Source organism: Ochotona princeps, chromosome 1 (assembly GCF_030435755.1).
Source record: "Ochotona princeps isolate mOchPri1 chromosome 1, mOchPri1.hap1, whole genome shotgun sequence".
Classification (NCBI taxonomy): domain Eukaryota; kingdom Metazoa; phylum Chordata; class Mammalia; order Lagomorpha; family Ochotonidae; genus Ochotona; species Ochotona princeps.
In genome coordinates, this window is record NC_080832.1 from 72,140,835 (window position 1) to 72,164,222 (window position 23,388).

Below are 23,388 nucleotides of genomic sequence, written 5' to 3' on the forward strand. Positions count from 1 at the left end.
CCACAGGGAAAATCACATTTGTGACTGGGCCTCTTGGGTTGCTAATACTTGTGCAGTGGACAGCATGTCCAGATGCAGTCAGGGAACACACATGATGGCCAGCTCATTTAGGTCAGCAGAAGATGCTGAATGCCTCACCAGAGGAAGGAAAGCAGAACAGCTCGCACTTCTCTCCTACCACGCCTTGCAACATGTTCCTTGGCCTGTGGATACACTGAGGTAGACTTGGTTGGCAATATACCTTGAGGATTGATTTCCTCAATCCTGGTGTAATGAAGCCGACAAAGTCTCAAAACTATCAAAACCACTCAAGCAACACCCTAGGAACACTGTTCCGCACGTGAGGGTCACTAAGGCGTCACCAAAGACCGTCCCCTATCCCCAGGTACTGATGTAGTTTGAAAGTAAGGAGCAGCCCCCTCATCTTCCCTGCTATGGACACAGGAGAAAAAAAGAAAACAAAAAAGGGAAATATTTGTCCCATCCCCCTTCCTCCACAAACTACACTCTCCCCTCCTTAATCAGAGACCCTCAAGGGCATACATCCCTCTCAACTATGTAAACAATATTAAAAATAAGTGACAAACAAATCGATGTATCATAGGGGGCCAGCACCGTGGTACAGCATGTTAAGTTTTTGTCTGTAATGTCAGCATCCTATATGAGCAGTCGTTTGACTCCAGGCTGCTTCATTTCTGATTTAACTTCCTGATAATGTGCTTGTGAAAGCAGTGAAAAGTGGCCCAAGTGCTTGAATCCCTGCTACCCACGTGTGAGACAAGGATGGATTGTGGGCATCCCAAGCAGTGGCTTAACCCACTTTATCCAAATGTCCATCTGTATTGCTGACGTTGTTGGAAAGCCCAATTTCTTTCAACCACTAGTATTTGGTGGTTCAGCATTGGCACCTTGACCAACCAAATACATTTTCCCAACTGTTCTCAGAAGAAAATGTTCTAGTACCATAGGTAATGCTTTAAGGTCAGGGATGATGATTGGTGAGCACTAATTAAAAGTAAAGGAATGAAAACTGAAAGGAATGAACAATTTCAAAGGCACTTTTGAGATCTTCTAGTGAAAGTAACCCTTTAAGAACTGCAGCAAAATTCTAGAATCCTGAGATGTCCAGAAAAAAAAAAATGAAGCTGAAAGATTTGCTATTATTGAGTATGGAGAGGTTCATCCAGTTTGATGATTTTTACATTAAACTGTGCTCTTTTTCTGAATTTTGGATTGTATATTTGCATCTGTGAAGTAATTTTAAAGTCATGAGTGTTATGAGCAGCCAGAAAGGACCTGTGCTGAGACTCACACAGTCTTGGTGTTAGCTGTCACAGCGTGAAAGAGGACGTCTGAGACTTGCACTTCATCCTCAGCTCTTTCCTGTAGCTTCTGAGACCTGACACAGGCCATTCTATCTTTCTTTTTTCTCATCTCTAAGATGAAGGCATTGAATTTCATGACATTTGACATTTCCAGCTGTAAAATTATACTGCTAAGCCAGCCTCATTCCAAGAGGAAATTATTTTATTTTCCTAGTTACATATCTCTAATTCTATATGAACTCATACCTAGAAATAATTCCACAAAAGACAAAATCCTTAAGAAGTCTCTTTCTCAAATCTATTTGTTTATATATACACAAAATATGGCACTAAGTATTTTTATGTAGTGAAAATTTTTACTTTTTTCTATACTCTTGTATTATTTGTTTTCTTTTGTTATTTTATGCCTTAAACAGATAACATAGAAACTATATCTTTATAACTTCCTGAATGCTAAAAGGAGATAGGAAGTGAGGTTGAATAAAAATGGATAAACTTACATGTTTCTTTCATTTATCTTTTGTAGACAGCTTTTGATAAGACTGTGGAAAATCATTTGAAGAGAGGAAGCTCTCTCATTGTTCCGTCTTTTTTGGTGCTATGGATGATGTCAAGTTTTTATAAATTGGAATAGTCAATGAAATGTACATATGTGAGCAACTTAGAATTCTTATTCCCAGTTTCAGCTCTCTTTCAAAGTGTACTGTAAACAGCAGAGACCTAAGCAATCTCATCTAAGTTTTGAGCCAAAACAAATAATCAGGTTACACCTGTTTGGTTTACAACACCTTGGAAACCAGTAGCCTCCATCTCCCTGGGCTTCAAGCATAAGTTGGCTCTTGTCGACATAATAATCAAGTAAATAGCCACCTGACTCTCTTAATCTCTATTTACGTGTCAAGCGGTAAGTTAAGCTTATCTTTCTTACATAGGATGTGTTTGTTTAATGAGAAAATTGCATTTTCTATGTAACTGGACAGTCCTTACTTATTTCCAAAAGGTTTCAGTGACAGAAGTGATCCTAAACAATTACGAACCTTGACATATTGCCATTTGGTTTTATGCCACATCATCACAGATGCCTTCTCTGGGTAAGCTTCCACAAAGCAAGATTGTGCACTTGCTTTCCAAGGCTGTGGCCAGCAAAATACCTGGTCTGAGTACAGAGAATGTGGGCTGACATGAATGAGCAACATAATGGCGGCATGGAGGAACAGCCTAGAGTCTTCCGTCAATCTATCATGTGTGTCTTAATGGCAACCTTAGCGCTATCCTCAATAGGGGAACCTCTATAAATAACTGTGTCTACACTCATAAAGGGGATTAAACTATCTTGCAACTGGTGTGCATGTGTACACGAGCCTGTGTGGGTGTTATTCTTTCCACTGATTGTTGTTTATGGACTGCCACAATTGCAAAATCATTTTGCTTACTATAAAACTATTCGTGTGTATAAAACTTGAAATTAGATGTAAAATCTTTAGGGTTATGGCTCTTGTATGTCTACTTACAAAAATAAAATCAAGTACCACAAAGCTGATAGAATTGAAAAGAAAGTTCAGTGGGCAAAACATTGTTTTGCTGTGACTAAATCACTACTCATTGAGAGAACTGGCTGCTGATAACCTGGATCCTTTAGGCTGGGTCTGCCTGATGTGTGTGCCCGATGATTGTCGTGGTCTTCCACTTGTCTCCGTTCTAACTACTCGTAGGCTTCACTCATGCTGCACGCCTATCCACTATTGCTTCCTCTGCTTTTCTCTTGAGCACAATCCATCGTATGTTGTTTCTCACAGCCCTAGATAACCAATACTCTGTTCTTGATTCCAACATGATTTTAAGCACAATATGAGTATTTTGTACAAAGGTACAGGTAGTAAATATTTTAGCCTTTGAGGTTCAACCTATCTCACAATAACCCAGCTCTGCTATGAAAGCAGTCACAGGAATAGTCAATTATTGCTTTACAAATAATTTTGATATTATTTACAAAACATAGAGTAGGCTTGATTTGGTCAGAGGTCTGTGTAATTTACTCAGCCCTCATGGATGTAGAAATGTTGAAATCCCATGGCTGTTCATGGTTGTGCCTGGTTATCCAGGCATTTTGCTTATTGTATATATTTGTTACCTAAAAACAATATCACAATACAAACTTCCTGTGGACTCTTCAGAATATACCAATGGAGACTCACGAGGGACAAAAATTCTGAGTTTGAGAAACACTACTTTCCAAATTTATCATCTCCAAAAATAAGAATGCCTTCTTTTCAAACAGGGAGTTAAACTCACTGCAGGTGTCAGCAAGCACAACAGGACTCAGAGGCAGAAAGCAGCCCAAGGGAGGAAATCGTTTTCCTTTTAAGGTAAGTGATTTGTGTGTAAAGGCGAGTAGAGTTCCAAATAGGCCAGATGACCCAGAGCTCTGCCAGGACCTGGAGAAAAATGTTCAGGATCTGGGAGTATTGACGGACATGCTATTGCCTGATTGGGAGTCTTGGATCAGTCTCCTACTCCCTGAATTTTGTTTGGTTCATCACTAACCTGAGGGTTGCAGCACACATCTTGCTGCCTAACAAAGTTGGAGGTGAAGATTGGGTGAGATGCTATGAAACGCTTTCCAAGAAGGGTGTAATTGTTACTATGAGATGAGAGGAGCTGGGTAAAAAGGCTGATGGGTTTTTTTAAGAACTGTCCCTGAAAGTCCACATGGTATCAGAAATGAGGTGCCCCTCAAACACAATATTCAGAGCAGTACTTTGTGATTGCAAAGCAGCTCCCATCTCCTGGCATTGTTTCGTGGCTATTCTTAGGAAAACTTATGCAACAAAAATAATCTTCACAAGAAAAATCATTGCTCAGAAGATTGCTTGGGAAATTGAAGTAATGAGAATCAAATAATTGTTATGGACTTTTAATCCAGGATGTAGAAGAGCCAAATGAACCGACTGTTATCTTTGACTCCACCACAAGACTATCATGACTCATTTTCTGAACCTAAGGAGCCACCCAACTCCTTACTACCTCTGACAATAGCTCAGTATGTTGGCAATAGAGATTGTTCCAGAAAATTCAAGGTTTTTAGTTCTGATTAAATATTTTGTATCTGTATATCATAGTATTTTCCTTATGAATAGGACAAGGCAGACACTGGAAAAATTCATAAAGTTTTCAGTTGCCTATCCTTCATGCAGGTTTCTGCTTTCTAAATCTTTGCTGCCAAGTCCCTATGCTAGTTATAGAAACAAATCATTGACTCACGTTTGTCTACTCATTTACTGCCATTTCTCTCAGGTACCTTCTGGTTGAGATGAGTAGCTGTAGCGTTTTCCAAGTTATCCCAGGAATACAAGAGAGAGGATCTCACTGTGGTGAAATTATGATGGTTAATCTTCGCCCATGACTATTTCAATCATTTCACACTCAAAGGAGGAACAGTATTTGTCTCTAAATTCTGAATTAATTTAAAATGACCATGCTTTCATTCCAGAATGCTGAATTTTGTAGAGGTCTATCATTATATTCCTAATTTCTTTTTATCAGTTGTAACTTTGGAATAGCTGATGAAAGCCTTTTTAATCAATGTTTTGGAGTCCTTCAAATTTTACTGGATGGATGATGATAACAATGGTATTTAAACTGATGTTTATTGTGTTTCAGGTTATTTCCGCAACACTTTAGTCAAATTGATTTCTTAAAAAATTATTTATTGATTCATGTTATACTAATGCAAGTTTCTTCTGAGAGAAATTTGACAAGTATAAATTTTCCCCTAGATTTTCATTTGGTTGAATCAACCCAATGAGTCAAACCTAGGCTCTGTAACAAGGCATCTAGGTGTCCCAAATGGTGGTTTAACTACTAAGGCAAACATCCATCCCATCTTTTTGGCATTTTTAACAAAATTATGGAATTTTGGAATCAATGTTGATGCCAATAATGAAAACTACCTGTTGCAATAGGTTGGCAATTTAAGTTATATGACTGAATAGAAATGAATAGCATTACTTAATAAATCATCAATGCTGACTGAAGCTTTAATGGCTAATAAAATTCATTTCTCATTTCTTCAATAAATTAGTATAACCAACAGAGAAAGTTAAAGCCCTAGAGATCATGAGTGATTTGTTTTGCAAAAAAAAGCATAGAAATTAGACTGAATATTTCACCTTACAACCAACCTTGCTCCTTCTTTATGTAAATTTAGCTAATAGATACATACTAATTTGCTACTTCATATTAAGCATTTTGGAGGATAAAAAGACAACAAATAAGAAATCTCCTAAATAAATTTTTGTGACTAGTTAAGGTGCTCTATCAGCAAATGCTAAAATTCTCACTTTTAATTTATAACAAATATTTGAGGACAATTTGCAAATTACCAAAATTATTCCTGGCATTGGCAATATTGAATATTTTGCTTTCTGGAAATATTAAATTGAACTTTCCAAACCAAATTTCCATGAAGTGATCTGCAACTTTTTAAGAGAAGGGAAAATATGAGGAGTACTCACTCATGTTAGAATTAGTAAGATACTCCTTTAAGAACTAGAAGGTATCATTGGGAATTTAAGAAAATGGATAAATTAAAACTATCGATAAAGAGAAAATCTGGAATACTTTTTTTTTTAAAGATTTATTTAATGGGCCCAGCGTGGTAGCCTAGTGGCTAAAGTCCTTGCCTTGCACTCACCAGGATCCCACATAGGTGCCACTTCTTGTCTTAGCTGCTCCACTTTCCAGCCAGCTCCCTGTTTGTAGCCTGGGAAAGCAGTCAAGGATGGCCCAAAGCCTTGGGACCTTGCACCCACGTGGGAGAGCCAGAAGAAGCTCCTGGCTCCTGGCTTTGGATCAGCTCAGCTCCAACCATTGTAGTCACTTGGGGAGTGAACCAGTGGAAGGAAGATCTTTCTCTCCGTATCTCCTTCTCTCTGTATATCTGCCTTTCCAACAATAAGAACAAGGAGATTTTTCTGGGTCTCCCATGTGGGTGCAGGGTGCCAAAGCCTTGGGCTGTCCTTCACTGCTTTCCCAGGCCACAAGCAGGGAGCTGGATGTGAAGTGGAGAATCCAGGACATGATCTAGTGCCAATATGGGATCCCAGCATGTGCAAGGGGAGGATTTTAGTCACCAGACTACTGTGCCGGGCTCTGGAATACGTTTTAACTGATAAAAAACTAGAGCAAATGATTTTAGTTTGAAATCCTTAAAGGTGTATCACATGGAGATTTCTGATAACTGTACCCCTTCAAAGGAATAGGATTAGCATGAAGTAAATTTAATGTACAACAAATTATATGTAACTGAATAAATACATAGTACATTTTGATGTGAAAAGACTTTGCTTTAACAAGAAAAAAGTTTTCAGTGTCATAAAATAATGACAATAGTTACTGAGCACCAACCATGTATTAGACCGTGTTTTGAGAGCTTCATGATAAGCAAAGCCTCACAAGTCCCATTACCATCACAGATGAACTTGGACACGAACATGGGAAGTTCATTATTGAGGCTGATCTCTTAACCACTAAGCTAAAACAACTCACTTCCCTACAAGAAAATCATTGTCTTTCCATTAGCAAAGAATTTGAATATAGTTTGGGCATTTATCATTGAGATGAATCATCCTGACATCAATTTGTTTATTGTATTTATAGATCTGTTACTTTATTACCATTTATTTTTAGCAGCATAGTTTAAATCTATTGTTACCTTCTTCCCTTCTCTAAGATGTCTAACCAAGTGCTCTTGAATGTTTTATAATGCATGAATATCTGCTTTAGTAACATGGACAAGTGCCCAGTGACATATGTCAAAGGGAAAGATAATACCATTTCCCGCACTCTTTAATCATCAGGGTTCTGCTTTAATAACTTATAAAGACATTAACCTTTTTGGTAGATTAGAAACGAATCCTTTTTATTTAATACAATTTTGTTTGTGTTCTGAAAACCGAGGACACTGAAGTATTTATTCCCTACTGAATAACACATTGTGCACATGTATCTTTGTGTTCTCTGAAAATACCTTTTAATCTTCATTCATCTTCTCACCACCTGGACTTGATCCATATTTCTCCCTCTGTAAGACATAATGCTTGTGCTCAGACAAGTGTGCTATTATAACAGTATTCCAATTTTCTTGCTTGACTGGTTCTTTCATACCCCCATTTCCATGATACTCTTGGCTGAATATATGCGGAAAATAACTTTTTTTTTTCAATAAGAAATAGGCCCTGAAAAGGCAAGGCCTTCTGGCTTAGAGAAAAATAGATTAGTGGAAAGCCTATAGCTCTAGATCACATCTTCTGGTTATGGCAGAGAGTTAGCTAAATGGCATTTCAATTAGAGAGAGTCTTCTTTGAGAGTATGTGTTGGGAAAATTCTGAAGACATTTTGAGTCATTACAAAATATGCATATATGTTGGGGGGCGAACAATAGTGACTGGCATCTAGGGACCAGGCATTCTGATAAAGATCCATTAAATGTAGAGGACACTACTGAAACAAAAAAATTATCCAGCTCATATCGTCAATGGTGACCATGCTGAGAAAGCTTCATCTAAAGCAATAGGAATTGGACTTGAGAACTTTGCTGTACCTCCAACTTTGTGATTTTGGGAAAGTGACTTCTATTCCTAGTATCTGCTTTCTCATTTGAAAGAACAACTTAACCACTGCCACAAAAAAAAAAAAAAAAAAAATCCATGTTTCAGAGTGACTATGAGAGACTAAAAGCTCTGAATAAAGTGCTGATCATTAAGAGGGGGCCAACAAAGGAAAATCAGAAACCAAAGCACGGAAAACAATTGTAAGACAAGGTGGAAGCAGGCAGTGTCAGAAAGACAATGCCACTGCAATGCAAAAGGGGGATCCACAGAGCTTTCACCCGACATTAGGAGGGAGGTGTAAGAATCCAATAGCACTGATAATATATTAGGAGGAGATGACGAAACTGGAAAGAGAAAGTCATGGCAGGTTTGGATGCGTGATAGAGATTTCAACAGTGATTTGGAGATAAATTGGGAGAATTTATCAGGAATTGAGCAAACCCTTGAGTAATCAAAAAAGGGTCATAGGAGACCAGAATGAATGCATGCTATCAAAGAAATATCTGCACCATCATGTTTATAGCAAATTGTTCACTGTAGCCAAAACAGGAAATCAACCAGGGTGTCCATCATCAGATGAATGAATATATGATTTATATACATAGAATATTATTCAGTCACAAAAGAATTAAATTTTATCATTTACAGCAAAATTCACGTAATTGGAGAATATTGAGTGAAATAAATCAGAGAAATATAAATACTGCATGTTCTCCCTTATATGTGGAAGCTAAAATTAAAAAAAAAAAAGGCTAGAAAAGATAGACATGGCTGCGTATGTCAATATTGCTGCAAACGTATCTTTGCCAAAGTAATGGTTAAGAATGTCATACTATATATGTTACTATATATATGCTATGTGTGTGTATATACATATATAAATATATGTAAATATGTACATATATACATTTATATATATATAAACTACAGCTTTAATGACCCATATTTTCTTTAAAATTTACTATATGTGGTTGATATGGCCTACTTTCCAAAAATTTCCCCACTCCCTCTATAGCCAGCCAGCTAAAAATAGAACCTAAGCATATTTGTATGCTAAGAGAAAGAGGTCAGGGGAAATTGATGACTACTTAAAATGCTTGTGGAAATCACTTCTCAGCCTTTTGGCTAAGATCAAGTGTAAAATGCTTGTGGAAAATTAAATCAAAAGATATTTATATTGGAACAAAAATATTTGTAATCCATGTATCATTTATTTCCTAAATATGCATTTCCCATGAACAGTTTGACAAATAATTACACAAAATATGGAGCATATACGAACTTTTTTGAAACAAGAAAAAGGGGCCTCTCTCCCTCCAAATTGGTAAAGAAATTTGAGTATGAATGCAGGTCTATTTGAAGCAATAGATTGAGGAAGTTTTGTAGGCAAGCCCAGCTGCTGGTATGGGTATAGGGAGTAGGAGCATCCAACACAGTGAAGAACACTCCACGGTGGGAGGAGTATTAGGCAAGTGGAGAAACAGACTGCAACTACAAAAAATCAGGTATGTGGGGTGTCAGCGTACCAGAGCCACTAAAGGATCACATAATTGCCTGAAAATGTGGTAGAATGTGAGACAGTGACATTGACCCAAACTTCAAATTAAAGTGGGCATGGGAACAAGTATGTCCACAGATCTGCTGTGTCACGTCCTGGAATGAAAGATGAGCACATTCTATGGGATTAGTAGAGTGCCTTTTTAAAAAGTCTTTTAAAAAAAGATTTATTTTTATTAGGAAATCAGATTTACAGAGAGAAAGAGACAGGAAGTTCCTTCATCTGTTGGCTCACTTCCCCAGTGGCTGCAAAAGCCAGAGCTAAACTGATCTGAAGCCAGGAACCAGGAGCTTCTTCTGAGTCTCCCAACCAGGCACAGGGTCCTGAGGCCTTGGACTGTCCTTCACTGCTTTCCCAGGCCACAACAGGTTGCTGGAAGGGAAGTGGAACAGCCAGGACACAAACCAGCTCCCATATGGGATCCAGGCGCATGCAATGTGAGGACTTTAGCCACTACGCTATTACACCTGGTCCCATAGAGTGCTTTTAACATCCAGAGATGCTACAATGTAGAGATTGGAGTTTGTCTTTTATCATCCCTCAAGTTAAAGGGTACAAATTATCAGTGGAATAGAAATGAGTCATGATGAAACTGTTATCTCTTGCAGTCTTGCCATCTTTTGAGACCGAGACATGAGTTGGATGTTCCTCAGAGACCTTCTAAGCAGAGTAAATAAGTACTCAACTGGGATTGGGAGGATATGGCTGGCTGTTGTGTTCATCTTCCGTTTACTGGTCTACATAGTAGCAGCAGAGCATGTCTGGAAAGATGAACAAAAAGAATTTGAATGCAACATTAGACAGCCCGGTTGTGAAACCGTGTTTTGACCACTTCTTCCCCATACCCCAGGTTAGACTTTGGGCCTTACAGCTGATCATGGTTTCCACACCTTCTCTTCTGGTAGTTCTACATGTATCCTATCATGAGGGGAGAGGAAAAAAGCACAAAAAGAAACTCTACTGAGTCCAGGTACAATGAATGGGGGCCTATGGTACACTTACGTCACCCTCATTGTTAAAACTGGTTTTGAAATTGGCTTCCTCGTTTTATTTTATAAGCTCTATGATGGCTTTTGGAGTGTGATTTGAAGCCTTGTCCTAACACTGTAGACTGTTTCATCTCTAAACCCACTGAGAAAACCATCTTCATCCTCTTTTTGATCGTCACTTCATGCTTGTGCATTGTGTTGAATTTCATTGAACTGAGCTTTTTGGTTCTTGAGTGCTTCATTAAGGGCTATATCAAAAATATCTTAAAATCCTTAAGTCCTCAGTGTGTGAATGTCATAACTTCAAATACGGTGCATGTAGTGAGATGGCAGCCCCTGCTCTACTCCAGAATCAGCAGTTAGGCTTTGTGACAAGCACACTTCGACAACCCGAAGCAAAGCTATTTTGTGACACACAAGAGGGTTAAACACAGAAACTATGCATCTATCTGAAACAAAGATCTTAACTGGATCAGAGAAATAAGTGGTATTAGACTTAATATCTTTTGGGAGAAACATCTTTCAAGTTTCACTATGCTCTCAGTTGTGAATAGTAGACCAACATTTCACTTTTTCTTGTAGGGTCTCCAAATGTGAATATGCATACGGTTTCTGAATTTGTAAATGATTTCGAGGTAATCCAAGAGCATCTTTTAAAAGCTTAGATCTGTCAGGAAAAAAATTCTGTCAACTTCCTTTTTTTGGGTGGGGGGGCGGTTACTATCCCCACATTATAATTCATGCACCATTGAACTGTATAGAACATTGTATTTCTGACCAATGTGATGGTCCAAGCTACCCAGAAAGCACTGGCAGCCTTTCCAAAGTGGTAACCAAGGCTCCACTCACCTATTCAACTTTTCAACCTTTCACCTATTCAACCTTTGTAGATTTCTGAAAGGTAACTGAAAGCTAAGTTCGAACCAGAAGACATCTAAAGGGGACACTGCAGAGCCAGGGAGGCAGGTGCCATAGAAAGTAGCACACGGATAGCGATCAAGGCTACTGCAGGAAAATGTACCTGCTGCTAATGCTTAATGCTTGTTAAATACATCACCAAAACTCTTTGTAAATTTCCAAATTGTTGAATTTTTTAAGAATTGAGAATTCAAAAAAATATTGTTTCACACAATTCACCCAGTTTGCTAGGATACCTCCTCCAAAGACACAAAAAATGTATATGCTGTTGTTACCTTGGTATAATAATGTAAAACAAAAAAATATTAACACTTGTTCTGAAGACCTTTATTTCTCTGTTAAGAAAACCTCAGATATTTTGGATTTAATATTCCAACATAAATGCATTTCTTCAGAATAAAAATGAAGTTGCTATGTCCTGCCTTCTTTGGACTAAACTGTCGTATTTGAATTCACGCACAGGAAAGGACAACTCATTATGCAGTCCACAGAACATGTCACTACCAATAGACATGATCTCTTAGACTATCCTGAAAATAAATGTTGTAGTTTTCCTTCCTTCAGTCTGTACCGTTAATCACTGCTAGCCTCAGCACTTAGAACCATATTCTTTACAATTTGACATGAACACTATACAGCCTTCAGGATGAACTACGGAGTTTTCTCTTGACAGTCACAGGTGGTTGGAGAAGTTTGGGTCTTTGAGATCCTTACTATGACACAGAATCCAGAAAATAAGGTTTCAGTGCACCCAAGTGAAACGGAGATGAGGGACTTTTTCAGTGTGACAATGAGTTTGGGGGAAGCTCTAACCAAGTGAGAATGTGCTTGCTTGAACATGCACAGTCCTCACTTTGCACCATTTCAAATTGGATAGGACCAACTCATTGTTACACAGAACATTCAGGCCTTTTCTGGTCTTTTTGCTTCTGGAAGAGCAACTGTTGCCTTTGATATGACTGCCTAATTATAATTACACTGTGGTTGGGAACTGGTATGGAATGAGCATTTTGCTGGAAGAACAATTGTTCCAGTTTCTTATTCTTCTACCAGTAACATTAATTTTTTTTAAAAATTATTTTTAAATTGAAGACATCAGCGTAAACCCTGAGATGTGACAGAACTTATTCTGTAAGTTGTTTTGTACAACTTCCTGTATCAACAATGAAAACCTACAACCTTCTAATACCCAGTACTTTGGTCCTTTACCCTACTTTAAAATTGCAATACCAACACCAAGGCCAGTAGAGACACTCTTTGAACTGGATTCAAGAGATTTGTTTCATAGCACTGTTGTTATAAGTCATTAAATTTCCTCATGTCTCTATTTTAAAAATACAATTGCTAATTGGGGCAAAAGATGACATGAGGGTTCAATGTCAAAGACTCTAAAAGACAACACAAGTGCAACCATGTAGTAAAATCTTTTGAATGAATGCATCCTTGAGAAATCATTTTGGAATGTTTTAGTTCAGATGTTTTTAGTCGTAGTATGCAGCTTCAATGAGGATACTTTTAAGGAATGGTTTTGAGATTTTCACATAAATCAAAGGTAATGATTTTGTCAGCCTTTCAGGTGTTGGACATAGTCAACCAATTGCAATCAGTTGCTAAGGTTGCCTTCTTTGAACTTTTAAACATGTTGGAGACACATAAGAGAATAACTTCTTGTGTTACAACCATCCACCATTTCCCCAACAAAATCTTAGGTTGTCACAGTGGTGGTGAATACCTTACAGGAGTTGAAATGACTTGCCAAGATAGGAAGAACAGGAAGTTAGCAGGGGGAATCATAGTTCCGGACCTCTGGACATACTATAGGGCAGTGGTTATCAAAACAGCGTGGTACTGGCACAAAGATAGAGAGGAAGATCAATGGAGCAGAATAGAAACACCAGAAGGGAACCCAAACAGGTACAGCCAAATAATCTTTGACAAAAAGACAAACGACAACCCAGGCAAATGGGAAGGTCTGTTCAATAAATGCTGTTGGGACAACTGGTTGATAGCCTGCAGAAACAAAAAGATAGATCCACATCTCTCACCATACACTAAGATCAGATCTAAATGGATAACAGATCTAAACCTACATCCAGAAACCTTCAAACTTTTGGAAGAAAATGTTGGAAACACACTGGAACACTTAGGGGTAGGCCCTCACTTCCTAAAAAAGTCTCCAAAAGCAGTAGAAATCGAGACCAAAATAAACAATTGGGACCTCATCAAACTAAGAAGCTTCTGTACAGCTAGAGAAACAATCAACAAAGTAAAAAGGCAACCCACAGAATGGGAGAAGATCTTCACACACGACATAGGTGATAGAGGGCTAATCTCCAGAATATACAAAGAGCTACAAAACAACCAAAATGTCAAAACAAACAAGCCACTCAAGAAATGGGCACGGGAAATGGGCAAACACTTCACAAAGGAACAAACCCAAATGGCAAATAAACATATGAAAAAACGCTCAAGTTCCCTGGCAATAAGGGAAATCCAAATTAAAACATCAATGAGGTACCACCTAACGCCAGTAAGAGTGGCCCACATGAATAAAAGCACCAACAACACTTGTTGGCGAGGTTGCGGGGAAAAGGGAACCCTACTGCACTGCTGGTGGGGCTGCAGGCTGGTACAGCCTCTATGGAAATCAGTATGGAGAATATTCAAACAACTCAAATTCAACATACCGTATGATCCAGCAATAGCACTCCTAGGAATATATCCAGAACACTTGTTTTATGAGAAACCAACATGCACTCCTATGCTCATAGCAGCACAATCAGTAATTGCAAAAACATGGAAGCAACCAAAATGCCCATCAACAGAGGATTGGATAAGAAAGCTATGGTTCATCTACTCCATGGAATACTACTCAGCTATTAAAAAAAACAAAATGCAGTTCTTTGTGGCCAAATGGGCCAAACTGGAAACCATAATGCTAAGGGAAATGAGCCAATCCCAAAGGGTTAGATACCACATGTTTGCCTTAATTGAAGATATGATGTTATGTATAACATGTTATGTTATGAATGTTATATGTTGTGTATAAACTAAATTGAAGTGTAGGTGAGGTGGTCACAGAAGGTGGCTGGGAACTCGCATTTACTTTTAACATATTGGTTACTCATTACTATGTCAATTAATTCCATAATGATGTAAATTTTTGCTGATGGTATGTTGGAGCTTTCAATTGACTGGGATGATACTCTGCTGGCTCTGTCTTCAGACCAGAGAGGGTATACCTAAGAAGCCGTTGAACTTGACTGGACAATAAGATGCTGGACTCTAGGTTTGGTATACTCTTGCAATGGGGGAATCTCAACTGAACTTGAGCTGTGGTTATGCAACAAGGTGGAGGAATCCACCATGGTGGGAGGGTTTGGGGAGGGGTGGGGAGAACCCAAGTACCTATGTAACTGTGTCACATAATACAATGTAATTAATGAAGTAAAAATAATAAATAATAAAAAAAAGAAAAAAAATAACATGAACCCTTACTGCTATAAAGAAACCTTGGCATGTGCGAGCAATTGTTATCACTTGTTAAACCTACGCTGCAGAAGGGAATTTGTACTGGTAAAACTAAAAGCTGCTTAAATGCAATCTGCATCATAAACATTGTTTTATCATGAACATTTTTTTTTCTAAAGAAAAAGAATCTTGAAGCTGAAAGCAGCAAACAAAACTGTGGCTACATGTTCAGTTAAAGCCCTTTGACGTGCTCTAAGTGAAGTAGAGAGCTGGTCCAAATCTGCTCAACCCCAGCACAACCACTTTTTATTCCCAATTCTTTGTCTTAAAACCCGATGGCTTAAGAATACAAACTGCAGCGAAGAGTTATAGTACAGTCTTCTTGTTCTTTTGCTTACCCTACCCTCATCAACAGTCACCTTCTCCCTGTCTCCAGATTCGATTCTGGAAGTTCTTTTCTTCGGAATCGGTGCTAATTAAACCATTTAAGTTATATATCAGTGAGAAATGAACATTTCTTACAAATCAGCTAATATTTCCTAGCCACCTGAATTCTTTTCAGATACTATGGCGATTTTCACACTGCTTTTCAGCTACAACATTGTTGCATTTCGTCTATGTTCCATATCAAGGCATTTATAAGAGATTTACAAGCTTGTGCATAACTGGAATTAAAAGGGAATGCAAATGCACCATAAAATTCTTGAAGTACCTTGTAGAAACTATGCAATCACCTTTCCTGGTTACCACTCTTAAAATGAAGAATTAGCACCTGACTTACTAAGAATGGAAATGCAATGACAGTTATCAGCAGTGTCTAACACAAAGCAGTGATCAATAAATGTGAAATTACTATTCCCAGCCAGATCACATACTTGGGACTTACTTATGAAAAGATCAAACATAGCTGAGTATTGGCAAACCACAGCCTAAAAGAATTCAATTGTAAAAGTTGATCTTTTTTCTGGGCCAGTAGAGAACACTCTATTACTCTACCTTCATTCTTACTGTTCTAATTCTATTATTCTGCCCATGCCTTCCAATCACGTTCTCCATTCTCTTGAAAAAGGGTTATGCACTACCAACTTTTTATGTGAACCTGGATCTCCGAAGAATCTGAGAGCTATTTACCTAAACGCATTCCATCTACCACAGAATATGGAAGCAATGATCTGTTAGACCTCTTAACTTGGGATTTCATCACACTAGACTAGAATTCATTGTCAATTCCAAAAATGCTTACCTGTACCTTAATTCAATGATTAATTCAATAATTTACCCACATGGTTTAGTTTGAGACACTGCAAGCTACAATATTTCTAAGATCCCAAACATTTCAGTGTCCAATCTTTCATATCTAATTCTTAGCTTTATTTCCACTAAACTCTTGCTCTGATGACTATAATACCTCCAAAGTGCTTTTCTTCTGTCCTCTAGTTTTGTTTCCTGGTACACTCAAGCTAAATTTACTGATGCACTACTTCTACCAGGACTGTGTATCTGAACTGGGGAACACTCAACTGATGACTTTACAGAGCATGATGCACTACACTGAGGCTTTGAATGTGGAAAAACGGCATGTTTAAGAATTAGGTGAACAACAATCCCTACTCAGTTCCTTCTCCCTTTTATCTCAAACTTCAACCATTTAGTTTTATACTATTCAAAGGCTTGTTGTTGAGTGTTCTCTTTTCTTCTTTCCCGACAAGAGTTCAACATTTCTACTGAACAAAATTAGTTTAAAAGATAGCCTGTAAACTCTGTAATGTTGATGGTTTCCATTTTTATTCTTGGGACTATATTCCATCTACAACTGTACTTCAAATTTTACCTGATAGTTCACTATTTATTATGTTCAGTTAAACAAAGGTGAAAGTGTTCAGTATCCACCAGTCTACAAAGATCAATGACCACAAACAGCTAATTCTAACATACCCAATTCTAAGTTGATTTTCCAATGACACTTTACATGATCATCTTTCATTTACTAATTTCCCTCCTCTGGCTTCCCTCACGGTTTGTATCTCCACTCCATTTTCTGCTTCTCACCTTCCCAAGTTGTCTTCACTGGTCTTTTCCACCAATGCAGTATCTTTTCCTATAAACTTTCCACACCTTCATCCTTCCCTATGCTGCCCCAAGGTAAAAGCTTCAAACTCAAAAGGGAGGGAGACTGGGAAGTATGGTTACCTCTTATGAATCCTGTCCATTAAATAATGAAATCTGTTCTCTTTATATATTAATAAATTTTTTAAAAATGCAAATTTCCATTTAGTTTGGGTCTAAAGGATGATTTCACTTCTTCCTTCAGTCCCAACAAAATATATTAAGCACTTGCCGTATATCCCAGGATGTGGGCTAAATGCTCATGAAGCTTTTTAAAAACAAAAGAAAACAAACACCAAAAAGGTATTTGACCTTAAACTGAAGTCCAGAACTGTGGTTTTAGACTTCTATAAGATATTATTCATCCTACATCTCTACCAGGGAGTTAGCAAGAACTTCAACATTAATCTTTCCTCTATCTATTCCTTCTAGGTTATCCTGGCAAACAGCACAAACACGAAGAAATACCCAAATCAATAGCACGTTAACCACTTCAAGACCTTTCCCATGACATCCTTCATTAGCATTCTATCTTATCCTTCTCTTCAAAAAATTTTTTTAAAAGTTGTTTATACTTGCTCTGTATGCTCTTTAACCAACTTTCAACAAGACTAAGTCACCATGGTGATGAAGGATAATCCACTAATTCTAGAGGATATCCTATTCTTTCTTATCACAGGAGAATGTAACAGAGTTCTACATGCCTTACTTAAATAGTTCTTAGTATTCTCTTACCATAATTTCCTTTTACTTTATAGTAAATGTGAATCCCTTTTGGTACAGCTCTGGGCTTCTTTTAACAGTTGTCCTAGGCAATCACAAAACTGCTCCTCTCCAGTCTTCCCTGAATAAACACTTTTCCAACACTGATTCAAACTGAAACTCCAAATTTTCTCATGTTTCCCTGCTCCTTCCTTGACTGCAATGACCAAGTACTGTGACACATCGTATGTCTCTCTAGTCTACCTTTTGCTAGAAGTACTCTACTCCAACTTAACACCCTTTATTCTGTGGATAGTCTAAGAAGCATACTTGAATTATCAGCTGGAATTCTTGCTTACCAAAGTGAACTCTTAGAGCTTAAATCTGGGAATCACATTCTTAGCCTTATTTTTCCCCCATAAGTGAACTCTTAAAACTTCCCTCCAATATCTGCCATCTCTAATGTATGAATTCATTCTCAAGAAAAAAATCCAACACAATAAGGCTTTTCAAAACACTATTTGGTTTGTTCCTTAACAACTTTAAGTCATAGCTCCATGAACGGCAAAGCATTTTCTGGTTAACTATTGCTATCAGTTTTTTACACATGCTATTCTCCTGGCCTGGTTTTCTCTTCTCCACTCACTTAACATTGTTTATAAGAAATTACTTTCTCCTCACAGGTAATGCAGTATCAGTGTTACCTTACTAGACAGCTTTATATTATCCTTCTTCATATTTTCACAGCACTTCACAGTAACTGCAACGCAACTCTGAGCTCCATGTGACTTAGAATTTCATGTTTCTTTTTATCCACTTAAACACTGAATACTGCATCCAAAGTACTGTACTAGGCATTGGGCAGACTGGTGCATGACTTAACTAGAAAGGATTCTGCCATGATGAAGCTTGTATTAGCAGAAAGAAAAAGCAACAAAGCAGATGAAAAACAAATACAAATGAATTGACTATGTTAACAAATAATTATCAATCAAGGCATTAGAAGTTTAAAACCTGGAAAATGAATACACTGGAGCATGACAAGAACATTTCAAGCAGAAGAAAACAGCTAACACAAAGACCTTAGAGATGTGAATATGCCTGGATGGTTTTAGGAACTCAAAGGAGACCAATATGGACAGAACAATGAAGAGCGAAGTAGTTAATAAGGTGTGCTTAGTCATATAGCACAGCAGAAAATGCAATTCTATTCGAAGTGTATTTACTGTAAAGATGAGAATTTTTAAAACCAATTAAACCTGAGAAACAATCTACCCCAGCAGTTACAACATCCTGTGGGACAGCTACATCCAACATTGAAGTATCTGGGTTTAGATAATGGATTCACTTTGAACTCTAGCTTCCTGCAAACATGCCACCTTCAAGCATCTGGAGGTCTGCAAAGTATGTGGGCTTCAGATTGATTTCCTCATACTAGGTTTTGGCTTGTCCTAGTCCTGTCTGTTGTGACTTAGGGCAGGAGCCATAAGATATCTGTAGCTTTACTTTTGAAAGAAAAATTTTTTCTTAAAGCCCCGGGATCCCATATGGGCACCGGTTCTAATCCCAACAGCTCCACTTCCCAACCAGCTCCCTGCCTGTGGCCTGGGAAAGCAGTCAAGGATGGCCCAAAGCTTTGGGACCCTGCACCCACGTGAGAGACCCGGAGGAAGTTTCTGGCTACTGGCTTCAGATCAGTGCAGCACCAACCATTGCAGTCACTTGGGGGGATGAATCATTGGACCGAAGAGCTTGCTCTGTGTCTCTCCTCCTCTCTGTATATCCGACTTTGCAATTCAGATATACAGAGAGGAGGAGAAACAGAGAGGAAGATCTTCTGTTCGATGATTCACTCCCCAAGTGAGCCGCAACGGGCTGGTGCGCGCCGATCCGAAGCCAGGAACCAGGAACCTCTTCCGGGTCTCCCACGCGGGTGCAGGGTCCCAAAGCTTTGGGCCATCCTCCACTGCTTTCCCAGGTCACAAGCAGGGAGCGGCACGGGAAGTGGAGCTGCTGGGATTAGAACCAATGCCCATATAGGATCCCGGCATGTTCAAGGCAAACACTTTAGCTGCTAGGCCACCACACCAGGCTCTCAAAAAAAAAAAAAAAAAAAAAAAATCAATCAATTTTGGCTCTTGATGGGGGACTATCGCAGTGAAACACAGTAGGGAAAAAAATCAATGGTCTAGCCAAGAGATTTTGGTAATTTGGACTACAGTAAGGATGACATGGAGAAAAGCTCATGTTTCCTTTATACTTAAAAGCTACAGCAGAATGTAGTAGTGACTATGCACAAGGAATTAACATAATATTATGATCAACATCGAACAGCTTGGACAGGGCCACTGAGAAAGACTGAAAACAGGGTGCAGAAAAAAATGTTTTGCATAAATATGTTTAAATATGAAGCAGGCAGTTCAATAACACATGGGTTGGAACTAGAGAGTTTGATCTTACGGGCATAAATTTAGATGTGACATATGCACTTGTAATGTTAAACTCCAAAGGCTTGACTATATAATCCAACAGTATAGAATGATAAACTGACCCAGACATCAAATCAATGACCTAGAGATGAGGCAGCAGTTCTTCAGTCAGAAAGCATGAGAAAATCAAGGAAAAATGTGAAAAACCAAAACAAACAAAAAAATCAACATATTTCATGGTAGAGCTTACTGAACACTCCAGAGGCAATGAATGAGAAAAAGGATCCAGTATGGGCTGGTGTTGCAGCACATCAGCTTAAGCCACTGGCTGTAGTGCTCACATTCCATGTGGGTGCTGGCAAATTCTGGCTGTTTCACTTCTAACCTACCTCCCCGCTAATGCCAAAATCCTTAGGTCTCTGCATTCAAAGGGAAGCCTGGATGAAGCTCTTGGCTCTAGGCTTCAGCCTAGGCAGGAACTGGTTCTTGCAGCCACCTGGACAGGTAAAGAAACAGATGGAAAATTTTTCTGTCTCCCTAAGGCTGCTTTCCAAATAAATACACAAGTCAACAAATATGGGAGACTCGCGGGATCCTGTGGAGAGCTGTAGTTATCCATAAACTGGTAGAAAATGAGAAATGAAGAAAGGGAGTACATGTACCAGCCAGTCTCGACTGCTGTGATGGGATGAAATACAATGACTCCATAGTTGGCTCAAATAAACTATCCTTCTTCCCACCCTTTCAAAAATAAGCTATTAAGGTCTATCCATAAACTGTTGGGCAAGATGTAATCAGGAATGTTGGTAAATTAATGTTATAGAGAGGCGTAGAAGGGATAGAATCAGAGCTGATTTTTATGATTAAAAAAAAAAGGAGTATGCAGATACATAAATATTGTGGTGAGAATGTAAGGTTTCTGTCAAGTTTTTAATTTTTCTCATTATAATATTATAATGCAGTGAAGAAAACTATAAAAAACCCTGCCTGTTTTGAGTCTACTTAAGTTTTGAGATTACTAATCTATAATCTACCTCGAAAAATATTCTTCCATTCAAGTGCTCAATATTTGACAAAATGTTTCCAGACTTCTCCAAGATCGTGGATGGGGACAAGGATATCTGAAAAGGAATACCTTCAGATGTGAACAAATGTCTAAGCAGAACTATGTGAGGATAAGAGCTGATGAAGAGCTAGCAAGCTGTCATGAGGAAATAGATTTCTTTTTTTTGGGGGGGGGGTGAAGAAATCTGGAGCAAGTGAGGCCCACCTCCCCCACCCACCAAAGGCAATTGGAGGTCAGGATTTTGGAGTGACATGCTTTGATTAGAGTAGGCATAGGACTCCCATTCATGCAGGAAGCCACCTCAAATAAGCAAGCACTAGGGTAAACTTGTACTATTATGTTCCTCATGGAGGGAACAGATAATAACAAATACAAAACACACTATTACACAGAACAAGCAATGAAATCTGAGTGTGATCTAGGTGTCTCTATGATGAAATTTGATAGGTAAGAAACATTTGAAAATTGATAAGTAAGAAAACAGCCATATAAATGAGAGGAATAAGCCATTCAAATAAGAGAGCGTTCTTATGTGTAAAGGTTTTTAGATGGAGAAGCATATTTAGTGTCTATTCAATGAAAACTGGCAAAGAGCAGGAAATGGGGTTAGGATCAATATTTGAAGAGGCTGACAAGGGCTTTGAACAAGGAGACAAGAATTAAATCACATTAGTGTTTTTTGAATATAGGGTGAAACATAAAACATCAACATAAGAAATCAATTTATAGACTGACAAATCAGATTGGTTACAACTTTTAAACAGTGATACAGGTTAACTGGTGTATTATCATTGGTGTTATCAGTCCTAGCTAAAAAAAAAATGCCATTTTAGATCAGTGTTTCCCCAAAGTTCACGCCTTAAAATACTAACTCAGGGAGATACATCTATATAACATCACTTAAAAGTGCTTTCCTAGACATTGAACCAAGGAAAATTCAGTTACAAGTAAGCTAGGCTACTTTTTAGCATCTTTGATAACAAGCAGTCTCTTTTCTAACACCATTAGCATTATTTTTATTCAGGCTCCCTTTATTTTTGCCTGTTTCAACTCTCCCTGATATTCTATCTTATCTGTCTATCCCATAGGCACGGTAGCAATAACCTAAAGCTGGTAGATTAAATCATTCAACCTAAATGCATTCAAACCACTTTTCAGAAAAGGGAATTAAATACAGTAAACAAAGCCTTCATGATGTGCACTGTGGATTATTGCAGCTATTTCAACTTCCCAATTTTTCTTATGAACCAGTTGCAATATTCCAACTGTCTAGTGTTTCTTCATACCATCCAATTCTATAGTTCCTTCTGATCATCTAAAAACAACTGTTTTCAAGACTTATTTTCTCTATCATGCATTTCACACCTCTTTTCTCAAAACATCGCATTCTTTTTTACTGTCTGTAGTTGTATTCACATATTTTAAAGATTTTTGTACATGGGGCCCAGTACGGTAGCCTAGTGGCTAAAGTCCTAGCCTTGCATGCGCCAGGACCCCATATGGATGCAAGTTTGTGTCTCAACTGTCCCACTTCCCATCCAGCTGCCTGCTTGTGGCCTAGGAAAGAAGTTGAGGACAGTACCAAGCCTTGGGACCCTGCACCTGCTCGGAAGATCTGGTAGAGGCTCCTGGCTTCGGGTTGGCACAACTCTGGCCATTGTGGCTGCTTGGGGAGTCACTCATCCAACGGAAGATCTTCCTTTGTATATCTGACTTTCCAACAACAACAAATATATATAATACCTGAAGCAAGTATCATTTACAATTAAAACCTGTTTAGTGAAAAATCTTATCTTGGGGAGTATATTAGGTCCAGCACTTAAAGATGCCAAAATCAGGATATCCACATCCCAATTGGATTTAATTGCTGGCTCCAATTCTTGTCCTTGCTATTGTAAACCCTGAGAGGTGGTGCAGTTGGTTCCAAATAGTTGGGTTCCTATCACCTGTGTGGGAGACATGGATTGAGTTCTCTGGTCTTGGCTTTAACTTGCTCAGCTCTGTTCATCAGACATATTTTGGGAGAGTAAACCAATTGATGAGAGGTATTTGTCTATGCCTCAGAAAAAAACTTTAAAATTTCTTTTTAATCTTTGCTTAGCTTTTTAAAACCAATAATTCATGCTGCATTTAACTGTGGTGAACACTTCCAAAAGCATAGTACTTAAATTATGACAGTAATATATTTTGGATTACATGGTTCACAACTGTTA

The 23,388-nt window shown here is 38.3% G+C and overlaps 2 protein-coding genes across 2 annotated transcripts in view; one reads left to right on the plus strand and one right to left on the minus strand.

Annotated features, from left to right (window-relative positions):
- The window catches only part of LOC131479624 (jerky protein homolog), a 151,164-nt gene that overhangs the window by 18,298 nt on the left and 109,478 nt on the right, over window positions 1–23,388 (minus strand). The gene's annotated exons all lie outside the window — the stretch shown is intronic.
- Window positions 9,864–11,059, plus strand: GJB7 (gap junction protein beta 7). The gene is given in 4 exon segments (XM_004600009.2): window positions 9,864–10,312; window positions 10,314–10,453; window positions 10,456–10,566; window positions 10,569–11,059. Coding segments are annotated over 4 exon segments (714 nt in total). The 5' UTR covers window positions 9,864–10,127; the 3' UTR covers window positions 10,847–11,059.